The sequence below is a fragment of the Carcharhinus amblyrhynchos genome, chromosome 5 (genome assembly GCF_965287045.1).
Source record: "Carcharhinus amblyrhynchos chromosome 5, sCarAmb.v2.hapA, whole genome shotgun sequence".
Classification (NCBI taxonomy): Eukaryota; Metazoa; Chordata; class Chondrichthyes; order Carcharhiniformes; family Carcharhinidae; genus Carcharhinus; species Carcharhinus amblyrhynchos.
The window spans coordinates 128,597,737-128,621,161 of NC_137328.1; the positions used below are offsets into that span (position 1 = coordinate 128,597,737).

At 44.7% G+C, this 23,425-nt stretch overlaps 1 protein-coding gene across 5 annotated transcripts in view; it reads left to right on the top strand.

The window, feature by feature from the left end:
• nipblb (NIPBL cohesin loading factor b) overlaps window positions 1–23,425 on the top strand; it is a 600,450-nt gene that overhangs the window by 348,847 nt on the left and 228,178 nt on the right. For all 5 annotated transcript variants that reach the window (XM_080189563.1, XM_080189568.1, XM_080189564.1 and 2 more), the window contains 3 exons: window positions 10,185–10,267; window positions 12,705–12,837; window positions 16,201–16,344. In XM_080189563.1, coding sequence (XP_080045689.1) covers window positions 10,185–10,267; window positions 12,705–12,837; window positions 16,201–16,344 — 360 coding nt within the window. The remainder of the gene's footprint in view (window positions 1–10,184; window positions 10,268–12,704; window positions 12,838–16,200; window positions 16,345–23,425) is intronic.

A 23,425-nucleotide genomic window follows, 5' to 3' on the forward strand; every position in this document is an offset into this window, starting at 1 on the left:
ATCCCGTCCAGGCCCTAGCTCCATTATCCACTAATACCTCTAATCCCTCTAACCTATGCATCTCGGGGCAGTATGCATCTTGCTGCAGCTGTACAGGGCACTGGTGAGGCCGCAGCTGGAGTACTGTGTGCAGTTTTGGTCGCCGCACTTACGCAAGGATATTTTGGCCTTGGAGGGAGTGCAGAGGAGGTTTACTAGGCTGATACCGGAGTTGAGGGGGTTGAACTATGAGGAGAGGCTGAATAAACTAGGCTTGTACTCGTTGGAGTTGAGAAGAATGAGGGGAGATCTCATTGAGACATGTAAGATGATGAATGGGATGGATAGGATAGAGGTGGAGAGGCTCTTGCCGCTCAAAGGACAGTAGGACTACAGGGCACAGCCTCAAGATAAAGGGGGGACGGTTTAGAACGGAGTTGAGGAGGAACTTCTTCACTCAAAGGGTGGTGAATCTCTGGAATTCTCTGCCCGTTGAAGTGGTGGAGGCTGCCTCGCTATATATATTTAAGACTTGGGTTGATAGGTTTTTGATAGGCAAGAGGATTAAGGGCTATAGGGAGAGGGTGGGAAAGTGGAACTGAGCCACGACGGATCAACCATGATCTTATTGAATGGCGGGGCAGGCTCGAAGGGCTAGATGGCCTACTCCTGCTCCTATTTCTTATGTTCTAAGGAGCAATTTTTTTTCAGCATGGCCACTTGTCCTAACCTGCACATGTTTGGACTGTGGGTGGAAACTGGAGTACCTGGGGGAAACCCATAGAGACACGAGGAGAATGTGCAAACTCCACACAGACAGTGACCCAAGCGGGAATCGAACCCAGGTGTCTGGAGCTGGGAAGCAGCAGTACTAACCACTGTGCTACTGTGCCGTACCAGTATACGGTGCTGGTCTCCTTACTTGAAAAAGGATATACTGACACATGAAGGAGTGCAGAGGAAATACATTAAGTTGATTCCGGAGTTGAGAGGGTTGGCTTATGAGAAGAGACTGACTAGACTGGGACTATACTCGTTGGAATTCAGAAGAAGATATTTTGAGAGACAGGATCTACAGGCATTTAGAGACGCAAGGACTGATTAGGGACAGTCAGCATGGCCTTGTGAGTGGAAAATCATGTCCCACAGATTTGATTGAGTTTTTTGAAGGGGTAACCAAGAAGGTAGATGAGGGCAGTGCAGTTTCTGTTGTCCACATGGACTTTAGGCCTTTGACAAGGTACTGTATGGTAGGTTGTTGCATAAGGTTAAATTTCACTTGATCCAGGGTGAGGTATCTAAATAGATACAAACTTGGCTTCTTGAAGCCAGAGGGTGGTTGTTGAGGGGTGTTTTTCAACTGGCCTGTGACCAGTGGTGTACCTTAGGGATCAGTGCTGTGTCCGCTGTTATTTGTTATTTATGTTAATGATTTGGATGAGAATATAGGGGGCATGGTTCGTAAGTTTGCAGATGACACCAGGATTGGTGGTATAGTGGACAGTGAAGAAAGTTATCTCCGATTGCAACAGGATCTTGATCATTTGGGCCAGTGGGCCGATGAATGGCAGATGGAGTTTAATTCAAACAAATGTGAGGTGATGCATTTTGGTAGATTGAACCAGGGCAGGACTTACTCAGTTAATGGTAGGACGTTAGAGTTACAGAACAAAGAGATCTAGGGGTACATGTTCATAGCTCCTTGAAAGTGGAGTCACAGTGGACAGAGTGGTGAAGAAGGCATTCGGCATGCTTGGTTTCATCGGTCAGAACATTGAATACAGGAGTTGAAATGTCTTGTTGAAGTTGTACAAGACATTGGTACAGCCACCAATGATCTGGAGGAGGGAACCGAGTGTATGGTGTCGAAATTTGTTGATGACACCAAGATTGGTGGAACGGCAAATTGCGCGGAGGGTGTGGAGAGTCTGCAGAAGGATCTAGATAGGCTGGGTGAATGGGCCAGGAACTGGCAAATGGAATTTAATGTTGGCAAGTGCGAGGTGGTCCACTTTGGTAGGAATAATGGTAGGAAGGACTATTTCTTACGTGGCGAAAACCTGCAGCAGGCGACGGTGCAGAGGGACCTCGGGGTCCTTGTGCATGAGTCGCAAAAACCCAGCTTGCAGGTGCAGCAGGTGGTCAGGAAGGTGAATGGGATGCTGGCCTTCATAGCGAGGGGGATTGAATATAAAAGTAGGGAGGTCTTGCTGCAGCTGTATAGGGCACTGGTGAGGCCGCAGCTGGAGTACTGTGTGCAGTTTTGGGCGCCGCACCTGCGCAAGGATATTTTGGCCTTGGAGGGAGTGCAGAGGAGGTTTACTAGGCTGATACCGGAGTTGAGGGGGTTGAGCTATGAGGAGAGGCTGAATAAACTAGGCTTGTACTCGTTAGAGTTTAGAAGAATGAGGGGAGATCTCATTGAGATGTATAAGATGATGAATGGGATGGATAGGATAGAGGTGGAGAGACTCAAAAAAGACAGTAGGACTAGGGGGCACAGCCTAAAGATAAAGGGGGGGCGGTTTAGAACGGAGTTGAGGAGGAACTTCTTCACTCGAGGGTGGTGAATCTCTGGAATTCTCTGCCTGTTGAAGTGGTGGAGGCTGCCTCGCTAAATATTTTTAAGATGTGGGTTGATGGGTTTTTGATAAACGAGGGGATTAAGGGTTATGGGGAGAGGGCGGGAAAGTGGAACTGAGCCACGACAGATCAGCCATGATCTTATTGAATGGCGGGGCAGGCTCGAAGGGCTAGATGGCCTACTCCTGCTCCTATTTCTTATGTTCTTGTGTTCACACTTGGAATACTGTGTGCAATTCTGGTCACCCTATTATAGAAAGGATATTATTAAACTAGAAAGAGTACAGAAAAGATTTACTGGGATGCTACTGGGACTTGATGGATTGAGTTATAAGGAGAGGTTGGTGGATAGGCTGGGACTTCCTTCTCTGGAGCATAAGAGGCTGAGGGGTGATCTTATAGAGGTCTATAAAAGCATTTGATAAGGTTCCCCATGGTAGGCTACTGCAGAAAATGCAGATGCATGAGATTGAGGGTGATTTAGCAGTTTGGATCAGGAATTGGTTAGCTGATAGAAGACAGAGGTGGTGGTTGATGGGAAATATTCAACCTGGAGTTCAGTTACAAGTGGTGTACCTCAGGGATCTGTTTTGGGGCCACTGTTGTTTGTCATTTTCATAAATGACCTAGATGAGCGTGTAAAAGGATGGATTAATAAATTTGCTGATGACTCCAGAGTCGGAGGAGTTGTAGACAGTGAGGATGGATGTTACAGTTTGCAGAGGGACATAGATAAGCTGCAGAGCTGGGCTGAGAGGTAGCAGATGGAGTTTGATACGGAAAAGTATGAGGTGATTCACTTTGGTAAGAGTAACCGGAGTACAGAATATAGGGCTAATGGAAGGACTCTTAGTTGTGTTGACGAGCAGAGATATCTCGGGGTACATGTGCATAGCTCCCTGAAAGTTGGCACCCAGGCTGATAAGGTTGTTAAGAAGGCGTACGGTGTGTTAGCTTTTATTGGTAGAGGGATTGAATTTCGGAGCCATGAGGTCATGTTACAAATGTACAAACCTCTAGTGCGGCCGCACTTGGAGTATTGCGTACAGTTCTGGTCGCCGCATTATAAGAAAGATGTGGAGGCATTGGAAAGGGTGCAGAGGAGGTTTACCAAGATGCTGCCTGGTATGGTGGGAAGGTCTTATGGGGAAAGGCTGAGGGACTTGAGGCTATTTTGATTAGAGAGAAGAAGGTTGAGAGGTGACCTAATGATGATCAGAGGATTGGATAGGGTGGATGGTGAGACCCTTTTTCCTCGGATGGTGATGACTAACATGAGGGGACATAGCTTTAAATTAAGGGGTGGTAGTTATAGGACGGATGTCAGAGATAGGTTCTTTACTCAGAGGGTAGTAAGGGCATGGAATGCCCTGCCTGCAGCAGTTGTGGACTCGCCAACTTTAAGGGTGTTCAAATGGTCAGCGGATCGGCATATGGGTAACATTGGAATAGTTTAGGTTAAAGGGTCATTAGATTGGTTCCACTGGTTGGCACAACATCAAGGGCCGAAGGGCCTGTACTGCGCTGTAATGTTCTATGTTCTATAAAATAGTGAGGGGCACAGATCAGTTAGATAGTCAATATCTTTTTCCAAAGGAAGGGGAGTCTAAAACTAGAGGGCATAAGTTTAAGATGAGAGGGGAGAAATACAAAAGTGTCCAGAGGGGCAATTTTTTCACACAAAGGCTTGAGACTGTCTGGAATAAGCTGCCAGAGGTAGAAGTAGAGGTGGGTACAATATCATCTTTTAAAATGCATTTAGATAGTTACACGTGTATGATGGGCATCGAGGGATATGGGCCAAATGCAGGCAATTGGGATTAGCGTAGGGGCTTTTTTCTTAAAAGAAAGGGCGGCATGGAGAAGTTGGGCTGATGGGCGTGTTTCCATGCTGTAAACCTCTGACTCTATGCCTCTATGACTTTAATGAGGGGAGATATTATAGAAACATATAAGATTATGGAGGGAATAGATAAGATAGAAGCAACAAGGTTGTTTCCACTGGCAGGTGAAACCAGAACTATGGGGCATGGCGTCAAAATAAGGAGAAGCAGATTTAGAACTGAGTTGAGGAGGCACTTCTTCACCCAAAGAATTATGAATCTGGAATTCCCTGCCCAGTGAAGCAATTGAGGCTACCTCATTGAATGTAAGGCAAGGATAGATTTTTTTTGAACTGTAAAGAAATTAATGGTTATGGTGAGTGGGCGGGCAAGTGGAGCTGAGTCCACAAACAGATCAGCCATAATCTCATAGGACATAGAACATTACAGCCCTCAATGTTGTGCCAAGCTATGTCCAATCCCAAGATCAAGCTATCCCCTCCCTATAATTCTGGAGTACTCCATGTGCCTATCCAATAACCACTTGAAAGTTCCTAAAGTGTCCGACTCCACTATCACAGCAGGCATATATTCCACACCCCGACCACTCTCTGCATAAAGAATCTACCTCGGACATCCCTCCTATATCTCCAACCATGAACCTTATAGTTATGCCCCCTAGTGACAGCTACATCCACCTGAGGAAATAGTCTCTGCACATCCACTCTATCAATCCCTCTCATCATCTTATAAACCTCTATTAATTCGCCTCTTATCCTCCGCTCCAAAGAGAAAAGCCCCAACTCCCTCAACCTTTCCTCATAAGACCTACCCTCCAAACCAGGCAGCATCCTGGTAAATCTCCTCTGCCCTCTCTCCAATGCATCCACGTCCTTCTTATAGTGAGGTGACCAGAACTGAACGCAATATTCCAAATGTGGTCTCACCAATGTCCGATATAGTTGCAGCATAACCTCACGGCTCTTAAACTCAAACCCCCTATTAATAAATGCTAACACACTATAAGCCTTCTTCATGGTTCTATCCATCTGAGTGGTAACCTTCAGAGATCTGTGGATATGAACCCCAAGGTCTCTCTGTTCTTCCATATTCCTCAGAACCCTGCCATTGACCCTGTAATCTGCATTCAAGTTTGTCCTACCAAAATGAATCGCCTTGCACTTAAGAACATAAGAAATAGGAGCAGGAGTAGGCCATCTAGCCCTTTGAGCCTGCCCCGCCATTCAATAAGATCATGGCTGATCTGAAGTGGATCAGTTCCACTTTCCTGCTTTCTCCCCGTAACCCTTAATTCCCCTGTCTATCAGAGACCTATCCACCCGTGACTTAAATATATTCAGCGAGGTAGCCTCCATCACGTCAACGGGCAGAGAATTCCAGAGATTCACCACCCTTTGAGTGAAGATGTTCCTCCTCAACTCTGATGTAAACTGCCGCCGCATCTTGAGGCTGTGTCCTCTAGTCCTGTTGTCCTTTCTAAGCGGGAAGAATCTCTCCACCTCTACCCTATCCATCCCCTTCATTATCTTATACGTCTCTATTAGATCAGCCTTCTAAACTCCAATGAGTACAGACCCAGTCTATTCAATATCTCTTTGTAGGCTAACCCCCTCACCTCCAGTATCAGCTTAGTGAACCTTCTGTTCACGCCCTCCAAGGCCAATATATCCTTCCACAAGTGTAGCGACCAAAACTGCACACAGTACTCCAGCTGTAGCCTCACCAGTGCCCTGTACAATTGCAGCAAGACCTCCCTGCTTTTATATTCTATCCCCCTCGCTATAAAGGCCAACATTCCATTTGCCTTCTTGATCACCTGCTGCACCTGCAGACTGGGTTTTTGCAACTCGTGCATGAGGACCCCCAGCTCCCTCTGCACCGTAGCATGCTGCAGCTTTTCGCCTTTTAAATAATAATACCTCCTATTATTTCTGCCAAAGTGGATAACCTCACACTTGCTAACATACTCCATCTGCCACTTATCAGGGTGAAACTCCATGGCCGCTTTTCTGCCCAGCCCTGCACCCCTTCAATGTCTCTTTGCAGCCTGCAAGAGCCCTCCACCTCAACCACCACTGTACCAATCTTGGTGTGATCAGCAAATTTACTAACACACCCTTCAGCCCCCTCTTCCAAGTCATTGATAAAAATCACAAAAAGCAGAAGACCCAGCACTGATCCCTGTGGTACACCGCTGGTAACTGGCCTCCAGTCTGAAAATTTTCCCTCCTCCCCCACCCTCTGTCTTCTATGATACAGCCAGTTATTTATCCAATTGGCCAAATTCCCTTCTATCCCACACCACCTCATCTTCTTCATGAGCCTACCATGGGGAAGTTTATTAAACGCCTTACTAAAATCCACGTATACGACATCAACTACTCTACCTTCCTCCACACACTTAGTTACTTTCTCAAAGAATTCAATCAAATTTGAGAGGCAGGACTTACCCCTCACAAAACCATGTTGACTATCCCAGATTAAACTGCATCTTTCCAAATGGTCATTAAATCCTATCTGTCTGGATCCTTTCCATTAACTTACTGACCACCGAAGTAAGACTAATTGGCCTATAATTACTAGGGTAATTCCTATTTCTTCTCTTGAAGAGAGGAACAACATTTGCCACTCTCCAGTCCTCTGGCACTGTCCCTGTGGACAGTGAAGACCCAAAGATCAAAGCTAAAGGCTCTGCAATCTCATCCCTTGCCTCCCAAAGTATCCTAGAATGTATCCCACCCTCAGGTTTTTCAAAATTGCTAATACATCTTCCCTCAGAACATCTACCTCCTCCATCCTATCAGCCTGTATCATGGACTCGACCTCAAAATCATGACCCCTCTCCTTAGTGAACATTGAAGAAAAGTATTCATTCAATACCTCACCTATCTCTTCTGACTCCATGCACAAGTTCCCACTACTATCCTTGACTAGCCCTAACCTCACCCTGGTCATTCTTTTATTTGTCACATAAGAGTAAAAAGCCTTGGGATTTTCCTTGATCTGACCCACCAAAGACTTCTCATACCCCCTCCTAGCTCTCCTAAGCCCTTTCTTTAACTCGTTTCTAGCTACTTTGTAACCCTCAAGCGACTCAACTGAACCTTGTTTTTTCATCCTTACATACACTTCCTTTTTCCTCTTAACAAGACATTCAACCTCCTTTGTGAACCATGGTTCCCTCACTCGGCCATTTCCTCCCTGCCTGACAGGGACATACCTATAAAGGAAATGCAGTATTTGTTCCTTGAAAAATCTCCACTTTTCATATGTGCCCATACCTGACAGTTTCTGCCCCCATCTTATGCTCCCTAATTCTTGTCTAATCGCATCATAATTACCCCTGCCCCAATTATAAACCTTGCCCTGCCACGTGACCCTATCCTCCTCCATTGCAATAATGAAGGACACCGAATTGTGGTCACTATCTCCAAACAAATCTAACACTTGGCCCGATTCATTACCCAGTACCAAGTTCAATGTGGCCCCACCTCTTGTCAGCTTATCCACATTGTGTCAGGAAACTCTCCTGCACACACTGTACAAAAAGTGTCCCATCCGAAATACTCGACCTATAAAGGTTCCAATCAATGTTTGGAAAGTTAAAGTCGCCCATGATAACTATCCTGTGACCTCCACACCTACCCATAACCTGCTTTGCTATTTCCTCCTCCACATTTCCATTATTATTTGGGGCCTATAGAAAACTCCTAACAAAGTGACTGATCCTTTCTTATTTCTAACTTCAGCTCATATTACCTCAGTAGGCAGATCCCCCTCAATGCCTTTCAGCACCCTTGATTAACAATGCTGCTACTCCACCTCTTTTACCACCTTCCCTACTCTTACTGAAACATCTATAGCCTGGAACTGCCAACAACCATTCTTGTCTCTGTTCTAACCATGTCTCTAATGGCTACAACATCAGTCCCATAATCTCAGTGATTGGCGGAGCAGGCTTGTGGAGCCAGATGGCCTACTCCTACTCCTAGTTCTTATCCTATCCCCATAATGCCATGTATTTAATCCCCCGTACACTATAGGGCAATTTAGCATGGGCAGTCAACGTAACCTACATATCTTTGGACTGTGGGAGAAAACTGGACTACCTGGAGGAAAACCACGCAGGCACAGGCAGAATGTGCAAACTCCACACAGTGACCCAAACTGGAATTAAACTTGTGCCCCTGGCACTGTGAGGCAGCAGTGCTTGCCATTGTGCTGCTGCTTTTTGAGGAGGAGGGAAGGAGAGAAATATTAATGTATTGTTTCGAGCTTAATGCTTCTTGACACCAGATCTTCCACTTCCCACTTCTTAGTAGATGTCGCCATGCTGACTTCTCCCAGAATGCTCCTGTGAAGCAGCTCTGTTACCTCTACCGGATCTATGTTATTGGCGAGGAGTCAGTTAGCTCAGTTGACTGGATGGCTGATTTGTGATGCACTAACGCCAACAACGCAGATTCAGTTCCCACTCTCGTTGAGGTTATTCATGAAGGGCTGCTTTCTCAACGTTGTCCCCCACTTCAAAGGCGACTTTACCTTATTGCACTGCATCCGACACATTCTGTCACTTTTGCTGTTGTTGAGAGTGGACTGATGGGACAACGATTGACTGGATTGGATTTTTCTTGCTCTATGTAGGTAGGACATATTTGAGAAACATGTTCCATTTTCCACTTGTTATCATTAATTTGCATCTGTCATTGTTCTGTCCATCCTACTTGCATTCCTTCACCATCGCTGGGTCAGAATCCTTCTGAAAACAGCATTGTGGGCATTCCTACAATGTATGGATTGTAGGGGCAGCTCACCAGCAATTTTCTGAGGACACTTAGGGATTGGAAATAAATACTGGCCTGGCCAGTGTCGCTGACACCAAATGAACAAATATGTTTAAAAAATCTCTGTCTAACATCTTTGAACTTTTTTTTGCCAATTATCATAGTTGTGTAATCAGTAATTTCAAAATCTTGATTAATTAAATATTCAAAAAAATTATTTTAGCATAAAATAGTTCGCAATCAAAATAGTATCCTGAACCAATTTCTTCATCTCTACCCTACCATGCCTTCCCATCCTGCCTATGCCATTCTTCCCATTCCTCCTGTCCCTTGTCACCCCATCTCATGGCTTTGCATCCTTTGATACCATCCCATTTGTCTATGTCATTATATATTTTCCATGCTTTGGACCCACCAATTCCCCTAGTGCGCATGACTGCAAATTATTTTCTAATTAAATTGTACCCTTTACTTTTAATCTTATACTTTCCTATCCTTGCTGCTGTATTTCCTCTTGTCCTTTGCACCTAATTTTGTTTTAAACCAGTCTTCTTGTGAGATAACTAACGAATACCTCTGAAAATCCATATTAGGACATTGCAACATTCACTGTACTCAGTATTCAAAAAGATAATGTTTGTCAGATTTTATTGCTCTGAATAACCCATGCATTCCTGAATGCTTGAATAATGGATTGATAGGAATAGCTCCCCAATTAAAATTCTGAAGCATGTGCAGTGATCGATGTCTGGTTATGCAGATGAATTACTGATATCAAAGAAATAATTTGTTAATATCTTTGCTCAATGAAAGATGCAATGCCAATACATTAACAACTAATGAGATGTATCATTCAAATATTCTCTCAGTATCGCACTGGGGATTAGATTGGTTTGGTATTGCAATGATAAAGGTTTCTGGATGCCTCTCTCTCTCTCTACTTATCCTCTTCCAAATTGAAATATCTTTTAGTTTTCTGTGTTTCACTTTGCAGGTTGATCAAGATGTCCTAATTACCAACTCGTACGAAACAGCAATGCGAACAGCCCAGAACTTTCTCTCAGTTTTCCTCAAGAAGTGAGTGCAAATAATTTAATTGTAAATATGAAAGTCCCTGGGGTGCATGTTTTGCTTCTGAATCAATGGAAGTTTTGTTGTTTCTCATTGCTTCACTATTGCCTCAGTGTTCCAGATTGTGCCTGAGTCTCTAAGACAGCTGGTACAGAATTCCTAGAGCCCTACCCTGCAAAACTTCTAGTTTCTATCCTGCCTTGTAGCCCATCCCAAAACATGATATTCGACACAGTGGCACAAGGGTTGGCACTGCTGCCTCACAGCACCAGGGATCCAGGTTGAATTCCTGGCTTGGGTCACTGTCTGGGTGGAGTTTGCACGTTCTCCCTATGTTTGCTTGGGTTTCCTCCAAGTGCTCTGGTTTCCTCCCACGGTCTGAAAGATGAGCTGGTTTGGTGTATTAGCTATGCTAAATTCTTGCTCGGTGTACCCGAATAGGTACCAAAGTGTGGTAACTAGGGAATTATCACAGTAACTTCATTGCAGTGTTAATGTTCACCTAATTGCGACTAATAAATTAACTTTAACCTTATTCACATCAAGATAAAAGTGTCTGCACCATTTCTGCCATATCTACAGCCACAAATGAGTTAAGAAATTTCTGCATTTGCTGGAATGAGGCTTCCCTTTTCTGGCTGTAGATTAGGTAATGTTTTGGAATGAGTTTATGCCATAGTGTTGTCATAGTGCCAGAATACCTGCATCAGAGAGATGTATTCTGGTTGGAGTTATACCTAGCATAAAGGAACATGGTTGTGGTGGTTGGAGATCAACGATCTCAGTTCCAGAACATCACTAGGGGAGTTCCTCAGAGTAGTGCCTGAGATTCAACCATCTTCAGATGTTACATAAATCACTGTCCTTCCTTCCTTCCTTATGATCAGAAATGGGATGTTTGTTTGTTCAGTACCATTTGCGACTCCTCAGTTACTGAAGCAGTCCATGGACAATATTCAGACTTAGGCTGATATGTGGCAAGTAATATTCGTGCCGCACAAGTGCCAGATGATGATGATCTCCAGTAAGAGAGAATCTAGTCATCTCCCCATGACACTCGAAGCCATTATCATTGCTGAATCTCTGCCAACAACATCTTGGGAGTTACCATTGATCAGAAACTGAAATAGTCCCTACTATAATAACAGGTCAGGACCAGTAATTCTGTGGTGAGCATCTTGCCTCCTGCTTCACTGAAGCCTGTCCATCATCTGCAAAGTACAACTCAGGAGTACGATGGAATACTCCACTTTTGTCTGGTGGAGTGCAGCTCCATCCAGGACAAATCAGCCCCTTTTGTGTGGCATCCTGTCCACCACTTTAAACCTACCCCATTATGCACTGGAATCTGGTACCTTCTACAAGATATACTGCAGCAATTCATTAAGGCTCCTTCAATAGCACCTTCCAAATCTGTGACCTCTACCACCAAAAAGGAAAAGGCCGAAGATGCATGGGTGCATCACCTGAAAGTTTTCCTCTGAGCCATTCAATGTTGCTAAATCAAAATCCTGAAACTCCCTCCCTAACAGTTCCAGTATTTCAATAAACAGCCCAGCACCACACCCATCTTGAGGGAAGTTAGGGGTGAGCAAAAAATGCTGGCAGAGCCAGTACCATGAGTGAGTTTAAAAATGTCTCTGAGCCAACTCTGTGAGATGCTGTTTATAAACACAGTCTCTGAGCCGGCTCTGTGTGATGCTGTTTATAAACACAGCCTCTGAGCCAGCTCTGTGTGATGGTGTCTGTAAACACAATCTCTGAGCCAGCTCTGTGTGATGCTGTTTATAAACACAGTCTCTGAGCCGGCTCTGTGTGACACTGTTTATAAACACAGTCTCTGAGCCAGCTCTGTGTGATGGTGTCTGTAAACACAGTCTCTGAGCCAGCTCTGTGTGATGCTGTTTATAAACACAGCCTCTGAGCCAGCTCTGTGTAGCAGTGTTTATAAACACAGTCTCTGAGCCAGCTCTGTGTGATGGTGTCTGTAAACACAGTCTCTGAGCCAGCTCTGTGTGATGGTGTCTGTAAACACAGTCTCTGAGGCAGCTCTGTGTGATGCTGTTTATAAACAGTCTCTGAGCCAGCTCTGTGTGATGGTGTCTGTAAACACAGTCTCTGAGCCAGCTCTGTGTAGTGGTGTTTGTAAACACAGTCTCTGAGCCAGCTCTGTGTAGCGGTGTTTGTAAACACAGTCTCTGAGCCAGCTCTGTGTAGCGGTGTTTGTAAACACAGTCTCTGAGCCAGCTCTGTGTGATGCTGTTTATAAACACAGTCTCTGAGCCAGCTCTGTGTGATGGTGTCTGTAAACACAGTCTCTGAGCCAGCTCTGTGTGCTGGTGTCTGTAAACAAGTCTCTGAGCCAGCTCTGTACATTAGTGTTGAAGTGTTTGTACTAAGACTTTGGGTTGGTACTCAGTAATGAATTTTTCTGCTTCTGTAGGTGTGGCAGCAAACAAGGAGAAGAAGATTACAGACCACTCTTTGAAAACTTTGTTCAGGATCTCCTTTCCACTGTCAACAAACCAGAGTGGCCAGCAGCAGAGTTGTTGCTGAGTCTTTTGGGAAGACTACTGGTAAGGAGGTGCTTCATGAATATTACTGCGTCTGTTTGAAATGATGAGATCTAAATCCAGAAATAGGAGTCGCTACATGTCCACTGGAAAGCAGTTCAGTTAATGAGCAGATTACAAGTGGATATGCAATAGTTTGAGATCTTTAATGAGAGGTTACCGTATTATGGAAGGGTCAATCTCATCCTCTGTTGGAGGGGACAATGCCTTAAATTGGTGAAGGAGCGTGAGTGAGTGGAATCGGCTGTCGCCGGTGGTGGTAGAGGCGAACTTGCTGGGGTCTTTTAAAAGACTTCTGGATGAGTACATGGTATTTAATGGGATTGAGAGTTATAGATAGTTCTATGGCCTGTAAGTATGGATACGATCGGCGCAACTTGTGGGCCGAAGGGCCTGTTTGTGCTGTAGTGTTCTATGTGCCGTGATGGGTGCTAACTGGTGAATTAGCAACAAGCAGATTTCAAAGGAAGAATGCGCACTTGGATAAAGGATTAGAAAGCAAGGAATAGCTTTAAGTGATGAGTTCACAGAACTAAAGGAAAATGAGAAAAGCCTGTTTCGTTCAGGCAGTGGTCCAGATGAGAATGATGCTCACTCATCCCCTTCACACCAAGGCGACGTGAACAGCGGCCAGTCTTATGGATTTTCCCAAGTCATCAGGAGACTGCAGCCACAATAAACTTGTAACTTGTGTGAGATAGTTGCAAGGTACCTTTAGGAATAAAACATAGAAACGAGATGAGGAATAGGCCATTCGACCTCCCTACCTTGCTCTGTCATTTCATTTTGATCATGGCTGATCATCAAATTCAATATCCTGAACCCTCCCCCTTCCTGACATCCCTTTAGCACCAAGAGCTATATCTAATTTCTTCTTGAAACCAGACAACTTTTTGACCTCAATTACATTCTGTAGTCATGACTTCCACACATTCACCACCCTCCGGGTGAAGAAATTTCTACTCACCTCGGTTCTAAAAGGTTTACACCTTATCCTCAAATTATGACCCTTAATTCTGGACTCCCTCACCATTAGGAACATTCTTTCAGAATCTACCCTGTAAAACCTGACAGAATTTTATAAGTTTCTATGAGATCCCCTCTTACGCTTCTACATTCCAGTGAATATAATCCTAACTGACTTAGTCTCTCCTTATATGACAGACCTGCCATCCTAGAAATCAGTCTGGTAAACCTTCACTGTACTCCCTCTGTAGCAAGGACATCCTTCTTCAGATATGGACACCAACATTTCATATAATATTCCAGATGTGGCCTCACCAACACCCTATACAATTGCAACAAAACATCCTATCCCTATACTCAAATTGTCTCGCTGTGAAAGCCAACATACCATTTGCCTTTTTTACTGCCTGCTGTACCTGCGCACTTACTTTCAGCGACTGATGCACAAGGATTCCAAGGTCTTATTGAGTACTGCCTTCTCTCAGTTTACACCCGTTCAAGTAATAATGTGTCTTCCTATTATTGCTACCAAAGTGGATAAGCTCACATTTATCTACATTATATGGCATCTGCCATGCAGATGCCCACACACTCAACTGTATAAATCACCCTGAAGCATCTCTGCATCCTACTCGCAGCCCACCATCCCATCCAACTTTGTATTATCTGTAAATATGGAGGTAAAAATGAATTCCCTCTTCCAGGTCATTAATATATAATGTGAACAGTTGGGGTCCGAGCACAGACCCCTGCGGAACCCCACTATTCACTGACTGCCGATCAGAAAAAGACCTATTTATGCCAACCCTGATGTCAGCAATGATTCTAATAACCATATGTTGTACATGTCTTCGCTGGTTTTCAAAGAACAGTGTATCCCAATGAAAAGAGACACTTCCTGACATCCATCTAACTCTTGATGTGCAGACTTCGTAGGTGTATTCCCTCTGCTTACCATTTATGTTAGTCTGAAATGCATCCATTCTGCATTTTAAACCCTCAGCCAAATGATTGCCTGTGCTCCAGGTAGAAATGTGATTTCCTCTTGGTGGAATGCGCCCTAGGTTACTGAGGAAGGTAATGGCGGGGACTGTGGCCACAATCTGCCAGTAACTCCTTTTTTAGAGGAATAGTGCCAGAGAATTGGAAGATTGCAAATGTTGCACCTCTGTTCAAACATGCAGATAAACATGGCACAGCTGGCCATGTCCAAGGCAATGTTAATTCCCACTTTAAAAAGAGGCGTTAATCAATAATAGCCAGCGCAAATTTATTGAAGGCAATTTGTATTGACAAACTTGACAGCTGTTTGTAGTAATGAGAGGGGTATTGGGAATTGTGCAATTAATGTTTTATTTTAATTCACTTATGGGATGTGGACATCTATGCTTAGGGCAATAGTTATTGTCCATCTCTGATTGTCTTCAAGAAGGTGGTGGCAACCTGTTGCCTTGAACTACTGTTGCCCTAAGATGTAGGTACACTCACCGTGCTGTTAGGGAGTTCCAGGATTTTGACCCAGCAACAGTGAAGGATCAGCAATATACTTCCAAATGAGGATAGTGAGTGACTTGGAGGGTAATCTCCAGCTCGCTGGTGGTGGTTGTCGGTTTGGAAGGTGCTGCCTAGGGAACCTTGGTGAGCTCTTGCAATGCATCCTGTAGGTGGTGTACACTACTGTCACTGTTCATCTGTGGTGGAGGGATTGCATATTTGTGGAAGGGATAGGAATCAAGTGGGCTGCATTGTCCTGGATGGTGTCAAGCTTCTTGAGTGTTGTTGGAGCTGCGCCCATTCAGGTATCTGGAGAGTATTCTATCACACTCCTTGCATGTGGATGGACAGCATTTGGGGAGTCAGAGCAGCTCTGACAAAGTGTCATACAGACTCAATGGCTCTATTCTCTCTCCACAGTTGCTGTCAGACCTGCTGAGATTTTTCAGCATCGCCTGTTTTTGTTTCAGATTCCAGCATTCACAGTAATTTGCTTTAATCAAATTTGATGTTGGGACACCAATGTCTAAGATTTCATCAAAAAGACCAAATAGGCATAAAATCCGAACAATCCAGTGCATTGTTAACATTATGCACACCAATTGGAATACAATGATAAGTGTGTGGGAGATTGTGCACCACCAGTCACGGGTTACCCAAACAGGATAGGTCAAATACTGGCACCAGACCTTCTTAACTTGTTACTGATTCTGCACTGTAGTATGAACTCAAGTTTCTGTTTCTGAATTGTTCTGTTTGTAAATAAGTCTGGTGTACAGTGATGCAGATGTATTCAGGACAAATGGATTAGTAATTATCCACTTGAGAAAAGGTGGAGAAGAAATTTTGAAAACTGTAGTTTGGAGCCATTGTTTCAAACACTCTATTCTGTTCTCCTAAATACAGGTTCACCAGTTCAGTAACAAGTCGACAGAGATGGCTCTGCGAGTAGCTTCTCTTGATTACTTGGGAACCGTAGCTGCACGGCTGAGGAAAGATGCTGTATCCTGCAAGATGGACCGAGAATCTATTGATCGGATCCTCAAACAGGTGGGGGAATGGTGCTGAAGGGCTAGGGTGATGTTCATTTGGAGTTGGTGGGAGAGACACATTGTAGGCGACCATAAAGTCCTTTCTAATGTGGATGTAATGTTCGGTCCTAGGGAGAGAACAAAGTAACGTCTTGGGAAAGGTGGAAATGTCTGGGGAACATTAGAGTTATTGAATGGCTATTTGATGTGTATTTCTGTTGGAAATTAATACAAACAAATGAACATGTAACTGACAGAAAAGAACCCTTTGGTCTTTACAACCTGTCCCACACAATTAAAATACTTAATGCGTGTCAAAAATACTTAATGCGTGTTCTCCCTGGGAGAAATGCAAAAATCAGATTAAAACCCAGGCCAATTTGGAGGGGGAATCTGAGGCATTGCTCCCTGAACCCTCAACTAATTTTAATTAGTCCAGAGATCACGCTACTCTGAATTTGCTGTTGTTTGCCAAGAGATGATGTATTCCAACATTCACTTGATGGAATTCAACAAATCACCATTCACCAAATGAACAGGAATTCTATTTCAGAGGTCCACAGTTCTCGGGGAAAATATCACCACCTGATATCTAACCTACACCTGGCCCTATAGGTTTAAAGGAGATGTATAAGCGGATTTTTTACGGAGTATTGGGTGCACTGAACTCATTGCTGGGGAAGGTAGTGAAAGCGGATATGGTAGTGACTTTTAAGGGCTGTCTTGACAAATACATGAATAGGATGGGAATAGAAGGATGTGGTCCCCGGAAGGGAAGGGGGTTTTAGTTAAGTCAGGCAGCATGGTTGGCGCAGGCTTGGAGGACTGAGGGGTCTGTTCCTGTGCTGTAATTTTCTTTGTTCTTTATATAATTTAAATCATGAATGCTCCATAATTTACTCATATGAAATAATTTGTCTACTCTAATACAGTTTTTCCATTCATCTTATAATGTCAATCAGTTAACTTCTAAGTCTACACATACCTGAAGTGTAGAGTACCAACTCAAGTACTTTATGCACAAGAATGCTCACTATATCTCTCTCTTTAACTACCACCTTTTCTATTCTTCCACCTAGGGTCTATGTATGTTGAGCATTTGCCATGCCAAAGACTCATAACTCTGCATCATTCCAAATTAAGCTACCTTTGTTAGTTATAAACGTAATTGGCAGACACTTGAAGATTCACCAGAAGCATTGTCTGTAGTCCCAACACACTCAGATCTTGGTATCGGATTAGAACATAGAACACTACAGCACAAACAGGCCCTTCAGCCCACGAGTTGCACCGATCACATCAACACCTACCAGTCCATAGACTTATCCATAACCCCCAATCCCATAAAACCCCATATACTCATCCAGAAGTCTTTTAAAAGACCCCAACGAGTTCGCCTCCACCACCACTGACGGCAGCCGATTCCATTCACTCACCACCCTCTGAGTGAAAAACTTACCCCTAACATCACTTCTGTACTTTCCTCCCCGCACCTTAAATCTGTGTCCTCGCGTAGCGACCATTTCAACCCGGGAAAATAGCCTCTGAGAATCCACCCTATCTATTCCTCTCAACATTTTATAAACTTCTATCAGGTCGCCTCTCAACTTTCATCTCTCCAGGGAAAAGAGACCCAGCTCCCTCAACCTAACTTCATAAGGCATGCCTCCCAGTCCAGGCAACATCCTTGTAAATCTCCTCTGTACCCTTTCAATAGCTTCTACATCTTTCCTATAGTGAGGCGACCAGAACTGCGCACAGTACTCCAAATGAGGCCTGACAAGGGTCTTATAAAGTTGCAGCATTACCTCCCGACTCCTAAACTCAATCCCTCGATTAATGAAGGCCAGTACACCATACGCCTTCTTGACCACCTCTTCCACCTGCGAGGCCGATTTAAGAGTCCTGTGGACCCGGACCCCAAGATCCTTCTGCTCTTCAACACTACTCAGACTCCTGCCCTTGATAGTGTACTCGTTCATCCCGTTGGTTCTGCCAAAATGGACGACTACGCATTTATCCGCGTTGAAGTCCATCTGCCACTTCTCCGCCCAGTCCTGCATCCTATTTATGTCCTGCTGCAACTTTTGACATCCTTCCAGACCATCCACAACACCACCGACTGGATTATACATCCAGCACCTACGTAGTGTCATAGAATCATTATGATACAAAAAGAGGACATTTGGTCCGTGAGTCCACGCTGTCTCTCAAAGCAATTCAGTCAATTCTATTTCCCTGCTGCTTATCGTGGCCCTTGTACCATCAGCTAATGGGAACAACTAATCTTTGTACACCCTATCTGTAATAATCTTGTGCACATCTAATAAATCTCCTTTGTTTCAAAACCCCAGTCTTATCGACGTCACTTTGCAGCCAAAATCCCTGGGACCATTCTGTCATATCTCTCCCACATTCTTTCAGTTAACCCCACATCTTTCCTAAAGTGTGACAGCTGGAACTATCATAGTTGTTTACAGCACAGAAAGAGGCTATTCAATCCCTCACATCCATGCCTACTCCCTACAGAGCGATCTTGTCAGTCCCCCTCCCTCCTCTCTGACCCATAGCTCCTCAAGTTTATTTCCTTGAAGCAGCCACCAAATTTCCTTTTGAAACCATTGCTTCCATATCTACCGCCCCTCATGGGCCATACTTTCCAGATCATTACCTCTCTGTGTAAAAATAAAATTCAAAATCTTAGATCTATGTCCCCTAATCCTTCTATCATCAGTTAATGGGAAATCTCCCCTCAACCACCTTTGCTCCAAGGAGAATAATCCCAATTTATCCAACCTAACCTTGTAAATGTGACCCTTTTTCTCTGGAATCATTCTGGTAAATCTCCTCTGCATCCTCTTAAGGACCCTCATGTCCATGCTAAAGTGTGGTGACGAGAACTGGAGGATCAACAGCTTTTGTAGTCAATAAGATCTTCAAAGATCAACAGTCAAGAACCACCCCCCCAACTCCCTCTGTCCTGACAATCCCACACTGGTTAGAATCATTAAGTATGTTTGGTCTCACTCTATCCCTTCTGCCAAAATTCAACACCTCACACATTTTCATTTGCCATTTCTCTGCCCATTTTGCTAGTCTTGCCTATGTCCTGTTGCAGTCAATTGGTTGTACCCCTTAGTTGTCCAGAAATGGACAATGTACACAACATCAGAATATTTACGGTCATTTAACCCGTCGTGTCTGTGCTGGCTCTTCACTGGAGCAATCTACCTAGCCTACTCCCCCGCCTTCTATCCGTAGCTTACACATTCTTCTTTCTCAAGTGACAGTCTGACTCTCTTGAATACATTGATCGAACCTGCATCCGCCACACACTGAGTGCATTCCAGATCCTAACCACCTGTTGTGTTGCCATTACTTTGTCAATTAACTTAAATCTGTGCCTTCTTGTTCTCAACCCTACCAACAATGGGAACTGTTCTTACATATCTACTCTGTCCACGCTCTTTGATTTTGCACCTTCTGCTCCCCAAGGAGAACATAGAACATAGAAAAGCTACAGCTCAAACAGGCCCTTCGGCCCACAAGTTGCGCCGATCATATCCATACCTACTAGGCTTACCTATAACCCTCAATCCTATTAAGTCCCACGTACTCATCCAGAAGTCTCTTAAAAGACCCTATGGAATTTGCCTCCACCACCACTGACAGCTGCCAATTCCACTCACCCACCACCCTCCAACTGAAAAACTTACCCCTGACATCTCCTGTGTACCTACTCCTCAGCACCTTAAACCTGTGTCCTCTCGTAGCAGTCATTTCAGCCCTGGGAAAAAGCCTCTGAGAATCCACCCAACCTATACCTCTCAACACCTTATACACCTCTATCAGGTCACCTCTCATCCTTCGTCTCTCCAGGGAGAAACGACTGAGCTCTCTCAACCTATCTTCATAAGGCGTGCCACCCAATCCAGGCAACATTTTTGTAAATCTCCTCTGCACCCTTTCAGTAGCTTGCACATCCCTCCTGTAATGAGGCAACCAGAACTGAGCACAGTACTCCAAGTGGGGTCTGACCAGGGTCTTTTAAAGCTGCAGCATTATCTCCTGACTCCTAAACTCAATCCCTCGATAGATGAAGGCCAGTACACCAGACGCCTTCTTGACCACACCCTCTACCTGCGAGGCCGATTTAAGAGTCCTATGGACCCGGACCCCAAGGTCCTTCTGATCCTGTACACTGCTAAGAGTCTTACCCTTGATATTATACTCCTTCATCCCATTTCACCTGCCAAAATGGACCACTACACATTTATCCGGGTTGAAGTCCATCTGCCACTTCCCCACCCAGTCTTGCATCCTATCTATGTCACACTGCAACTTATGACATCCCTCCAAACTATCCATAACACTACCAACCTTTGTGTCATTGACAAACTTACCAACCCATCCCTCCACTTCCTCATCCAGGTCATTTATGAAAATTACAAACATCAAGGGTCCCAGAACAGATCCCTGGGGCACTCCACTGGTGACTGACCTCCATGCAGAAAATGACCTGTCTAAAACCATGCCCTGCCTTCTGCGGGCAAGCCAGTTCTGGATCCACAAAGCAACAGCCCCTTGGATCCCATGCCCCCTCACTTTCTCAAGAAGTCTTGCATGGAGGACCTTATCGAACGCCTTGCTGAAGTCCATATAAACCACATCTTCTGCTCTTTCTTCGTCAATATGTTTAGGCACGATCTGCCTTTGACAAAGCTGTGCTGACTATTTCTGATCATACTAAACTTCTCTAAATGTTCATAAATCCTGTCCCTCAGGATCTTCTCCATCAACTTACCAACCACTGAGGTTAGACTCACCGGTCGGTAATTTCCTGGGCTATCCCTATTACCTTTCTTGAATATAGGAACCACATCTGCAATCCTCCGGAACTTCTCCCGTCTCCGTCAACGACGCAGAGATCATTGCCAGAGGCTCTGCAATCTCTTCCCTCGCCTCCCACAGTAACCATCTGGTCCCGGCGACTTATCTATATTGATGCTATTCAAAATTTCCAACACATCCTCTTTCTTAACATCCACATGCTCAATCTTTTCAGTCCGCCGCAAGTCTGCAGTACAACCACCCAGATCTTTTTCCATCGTGAGTACTGAGGTACAGTATTCATTAAGCACCTCTGCTATTTCTACCAGTTCTGTACAAACTTTCCCACCTTCACATTTTATAGGTCCTATTCCTTCACATCTCACCCTTTTACTCTTCACATATTTGTAGAACGCCTTAGGCTCTCCATAATCTTATCTGCCAAGGCCTTCTCATGACCCCTTCTGGCTCTCCTAATTTCCTCCTTAGGTTCCTTCCTACAAGCTGTTGTGGATAGTCTGGAGGGATGTCAGAAGTTGCAGTGAGACATAGATAGGACGCAAGACTGGGCGGAGAAGTGGCAGATGGACTTCAATGCGGATAAATATGTAGTGGTCCATTTTGGCAGGTCCAGTGGGATGAAGGAGTACAGTATATGGGTAGGACTCTTAGCAGTGTTGAGGAGCAGAAGGACTTTGGGGTCTGGGTCCATAAGACTCTTAAATCGGCCTCGCGGGTGGAGGATGTGGTCAAGAAGGCATACGGTGTACTGGCCTTCATTAATTGAGGGATTGAGTTTAGGAGTCGGGAGGTAATGCTGCAATTTTATAAGACCCTTGTCAGACCCCACTTGGAGTACTGTGCGCAGTTCTGGTCGCCTCACTACAGGAAGGATGTGGAAGCTATTGAGGGGGTGCAGAGGAGATTTACAAGGATGTTGCCTGGATTGGGGAGGCATGCCTTATGAAGATAGGCCGAGGGAGCTAGGTCTCTTCTCCTTGGAGAGACAAAGATTGAGAGGCGACCTGATTGAGGTTTATAAAATGTTGAGAGGTATAGATAGGGTGGATTCTCGGAGGCTATTTCCCCAGGCTGAAATGTCGCTACGAGAGGACACAGGTTTAAGGTGCTAGGGAGTAGGTACAGAGGAGATGTCAGGGTAAGTTTTTCACTCAGAGGGTGATGAGTGAGTGGAATTGGCTGCTGTCGGTGGTGGTAGAGGCGAGCTCGTTGGGGTCTTTGAAGAGACTTTTGGATGAGTACATGGGATTTAATGGGATTGAGAGTTATAGATAGGTCTGGTAGGTATGGATATGATCGGCGCAACTTGTGGGCTGAAGGGCCCGTTTGTGCTGTAGTGTTCTGTGTTCTAAGCCGTATACTCCTCTAGATCCCTAACATCGCCTAGCTCTCTGAACCTTTTATATGCTTCCCTTTTCTTTTTGACTAGGTTCATTACAGCTTTTGTGCACCACAGTTCCCGTAACCTACCAAAACCTCCCTGTCTCATCGGAACGTTGTCGTGCAGAACTCCAGACAAACATGACTTGAAAATCTGCCACATTACTTCAGTACTTTTCCCCGAGAATGCCTCTTTCCAATTTACTCCTCTAATTTCCTGCCTGATGGTTTCATATTTCCCCTTATTCCAGATAAACACTTTCCTAGCTTGCCTGATCCTATCTCTTTCCAATGCTAGCGTAAAGGAGATAGAGTTATGATCACTATCCCCAAGATGCTCTCCCACTGAGAGATCTGATACCTGTCCAGGTTCATTAGCCAGTACCAGATCGAGTACAGCCTCTCCTCTTGTAGGCTTATCCACACACTGTGTCAGGAAACCCTCCTGAACACACCTAACAAACTCCTCCCCATCCAAACCCCTTACCCTAGGTATATTCCAATCTATGTTTGGGAAATTAATGTCTCCCATCACAACAACTCTGTCATTACTACGTCTCTCCAGGATCTGTTTCCCTATCTGCTCCTCAACATCCCTGTTACTATTGGGCGGCCTATAGAAAACACCCAGCAAAGTTATCGACCCCTTCTTGTTCCGAATTTCCACCCACAGAGACTCCGTAGACAGTCCCTCCATGGCATCCACCTTTTCTACAGCCGTGACACTGTCCCTGATCAACAGTGCCACTCCCCCACCCCCTCTTTTGCCTCCCTCCCTGTCCTTTCTGAAACATCTGAAACACGGCACCTGGAGTACCCAATCCTGTCCCTGAGACATCCAAGTCTCTGTAATAGCCACCACATCATAA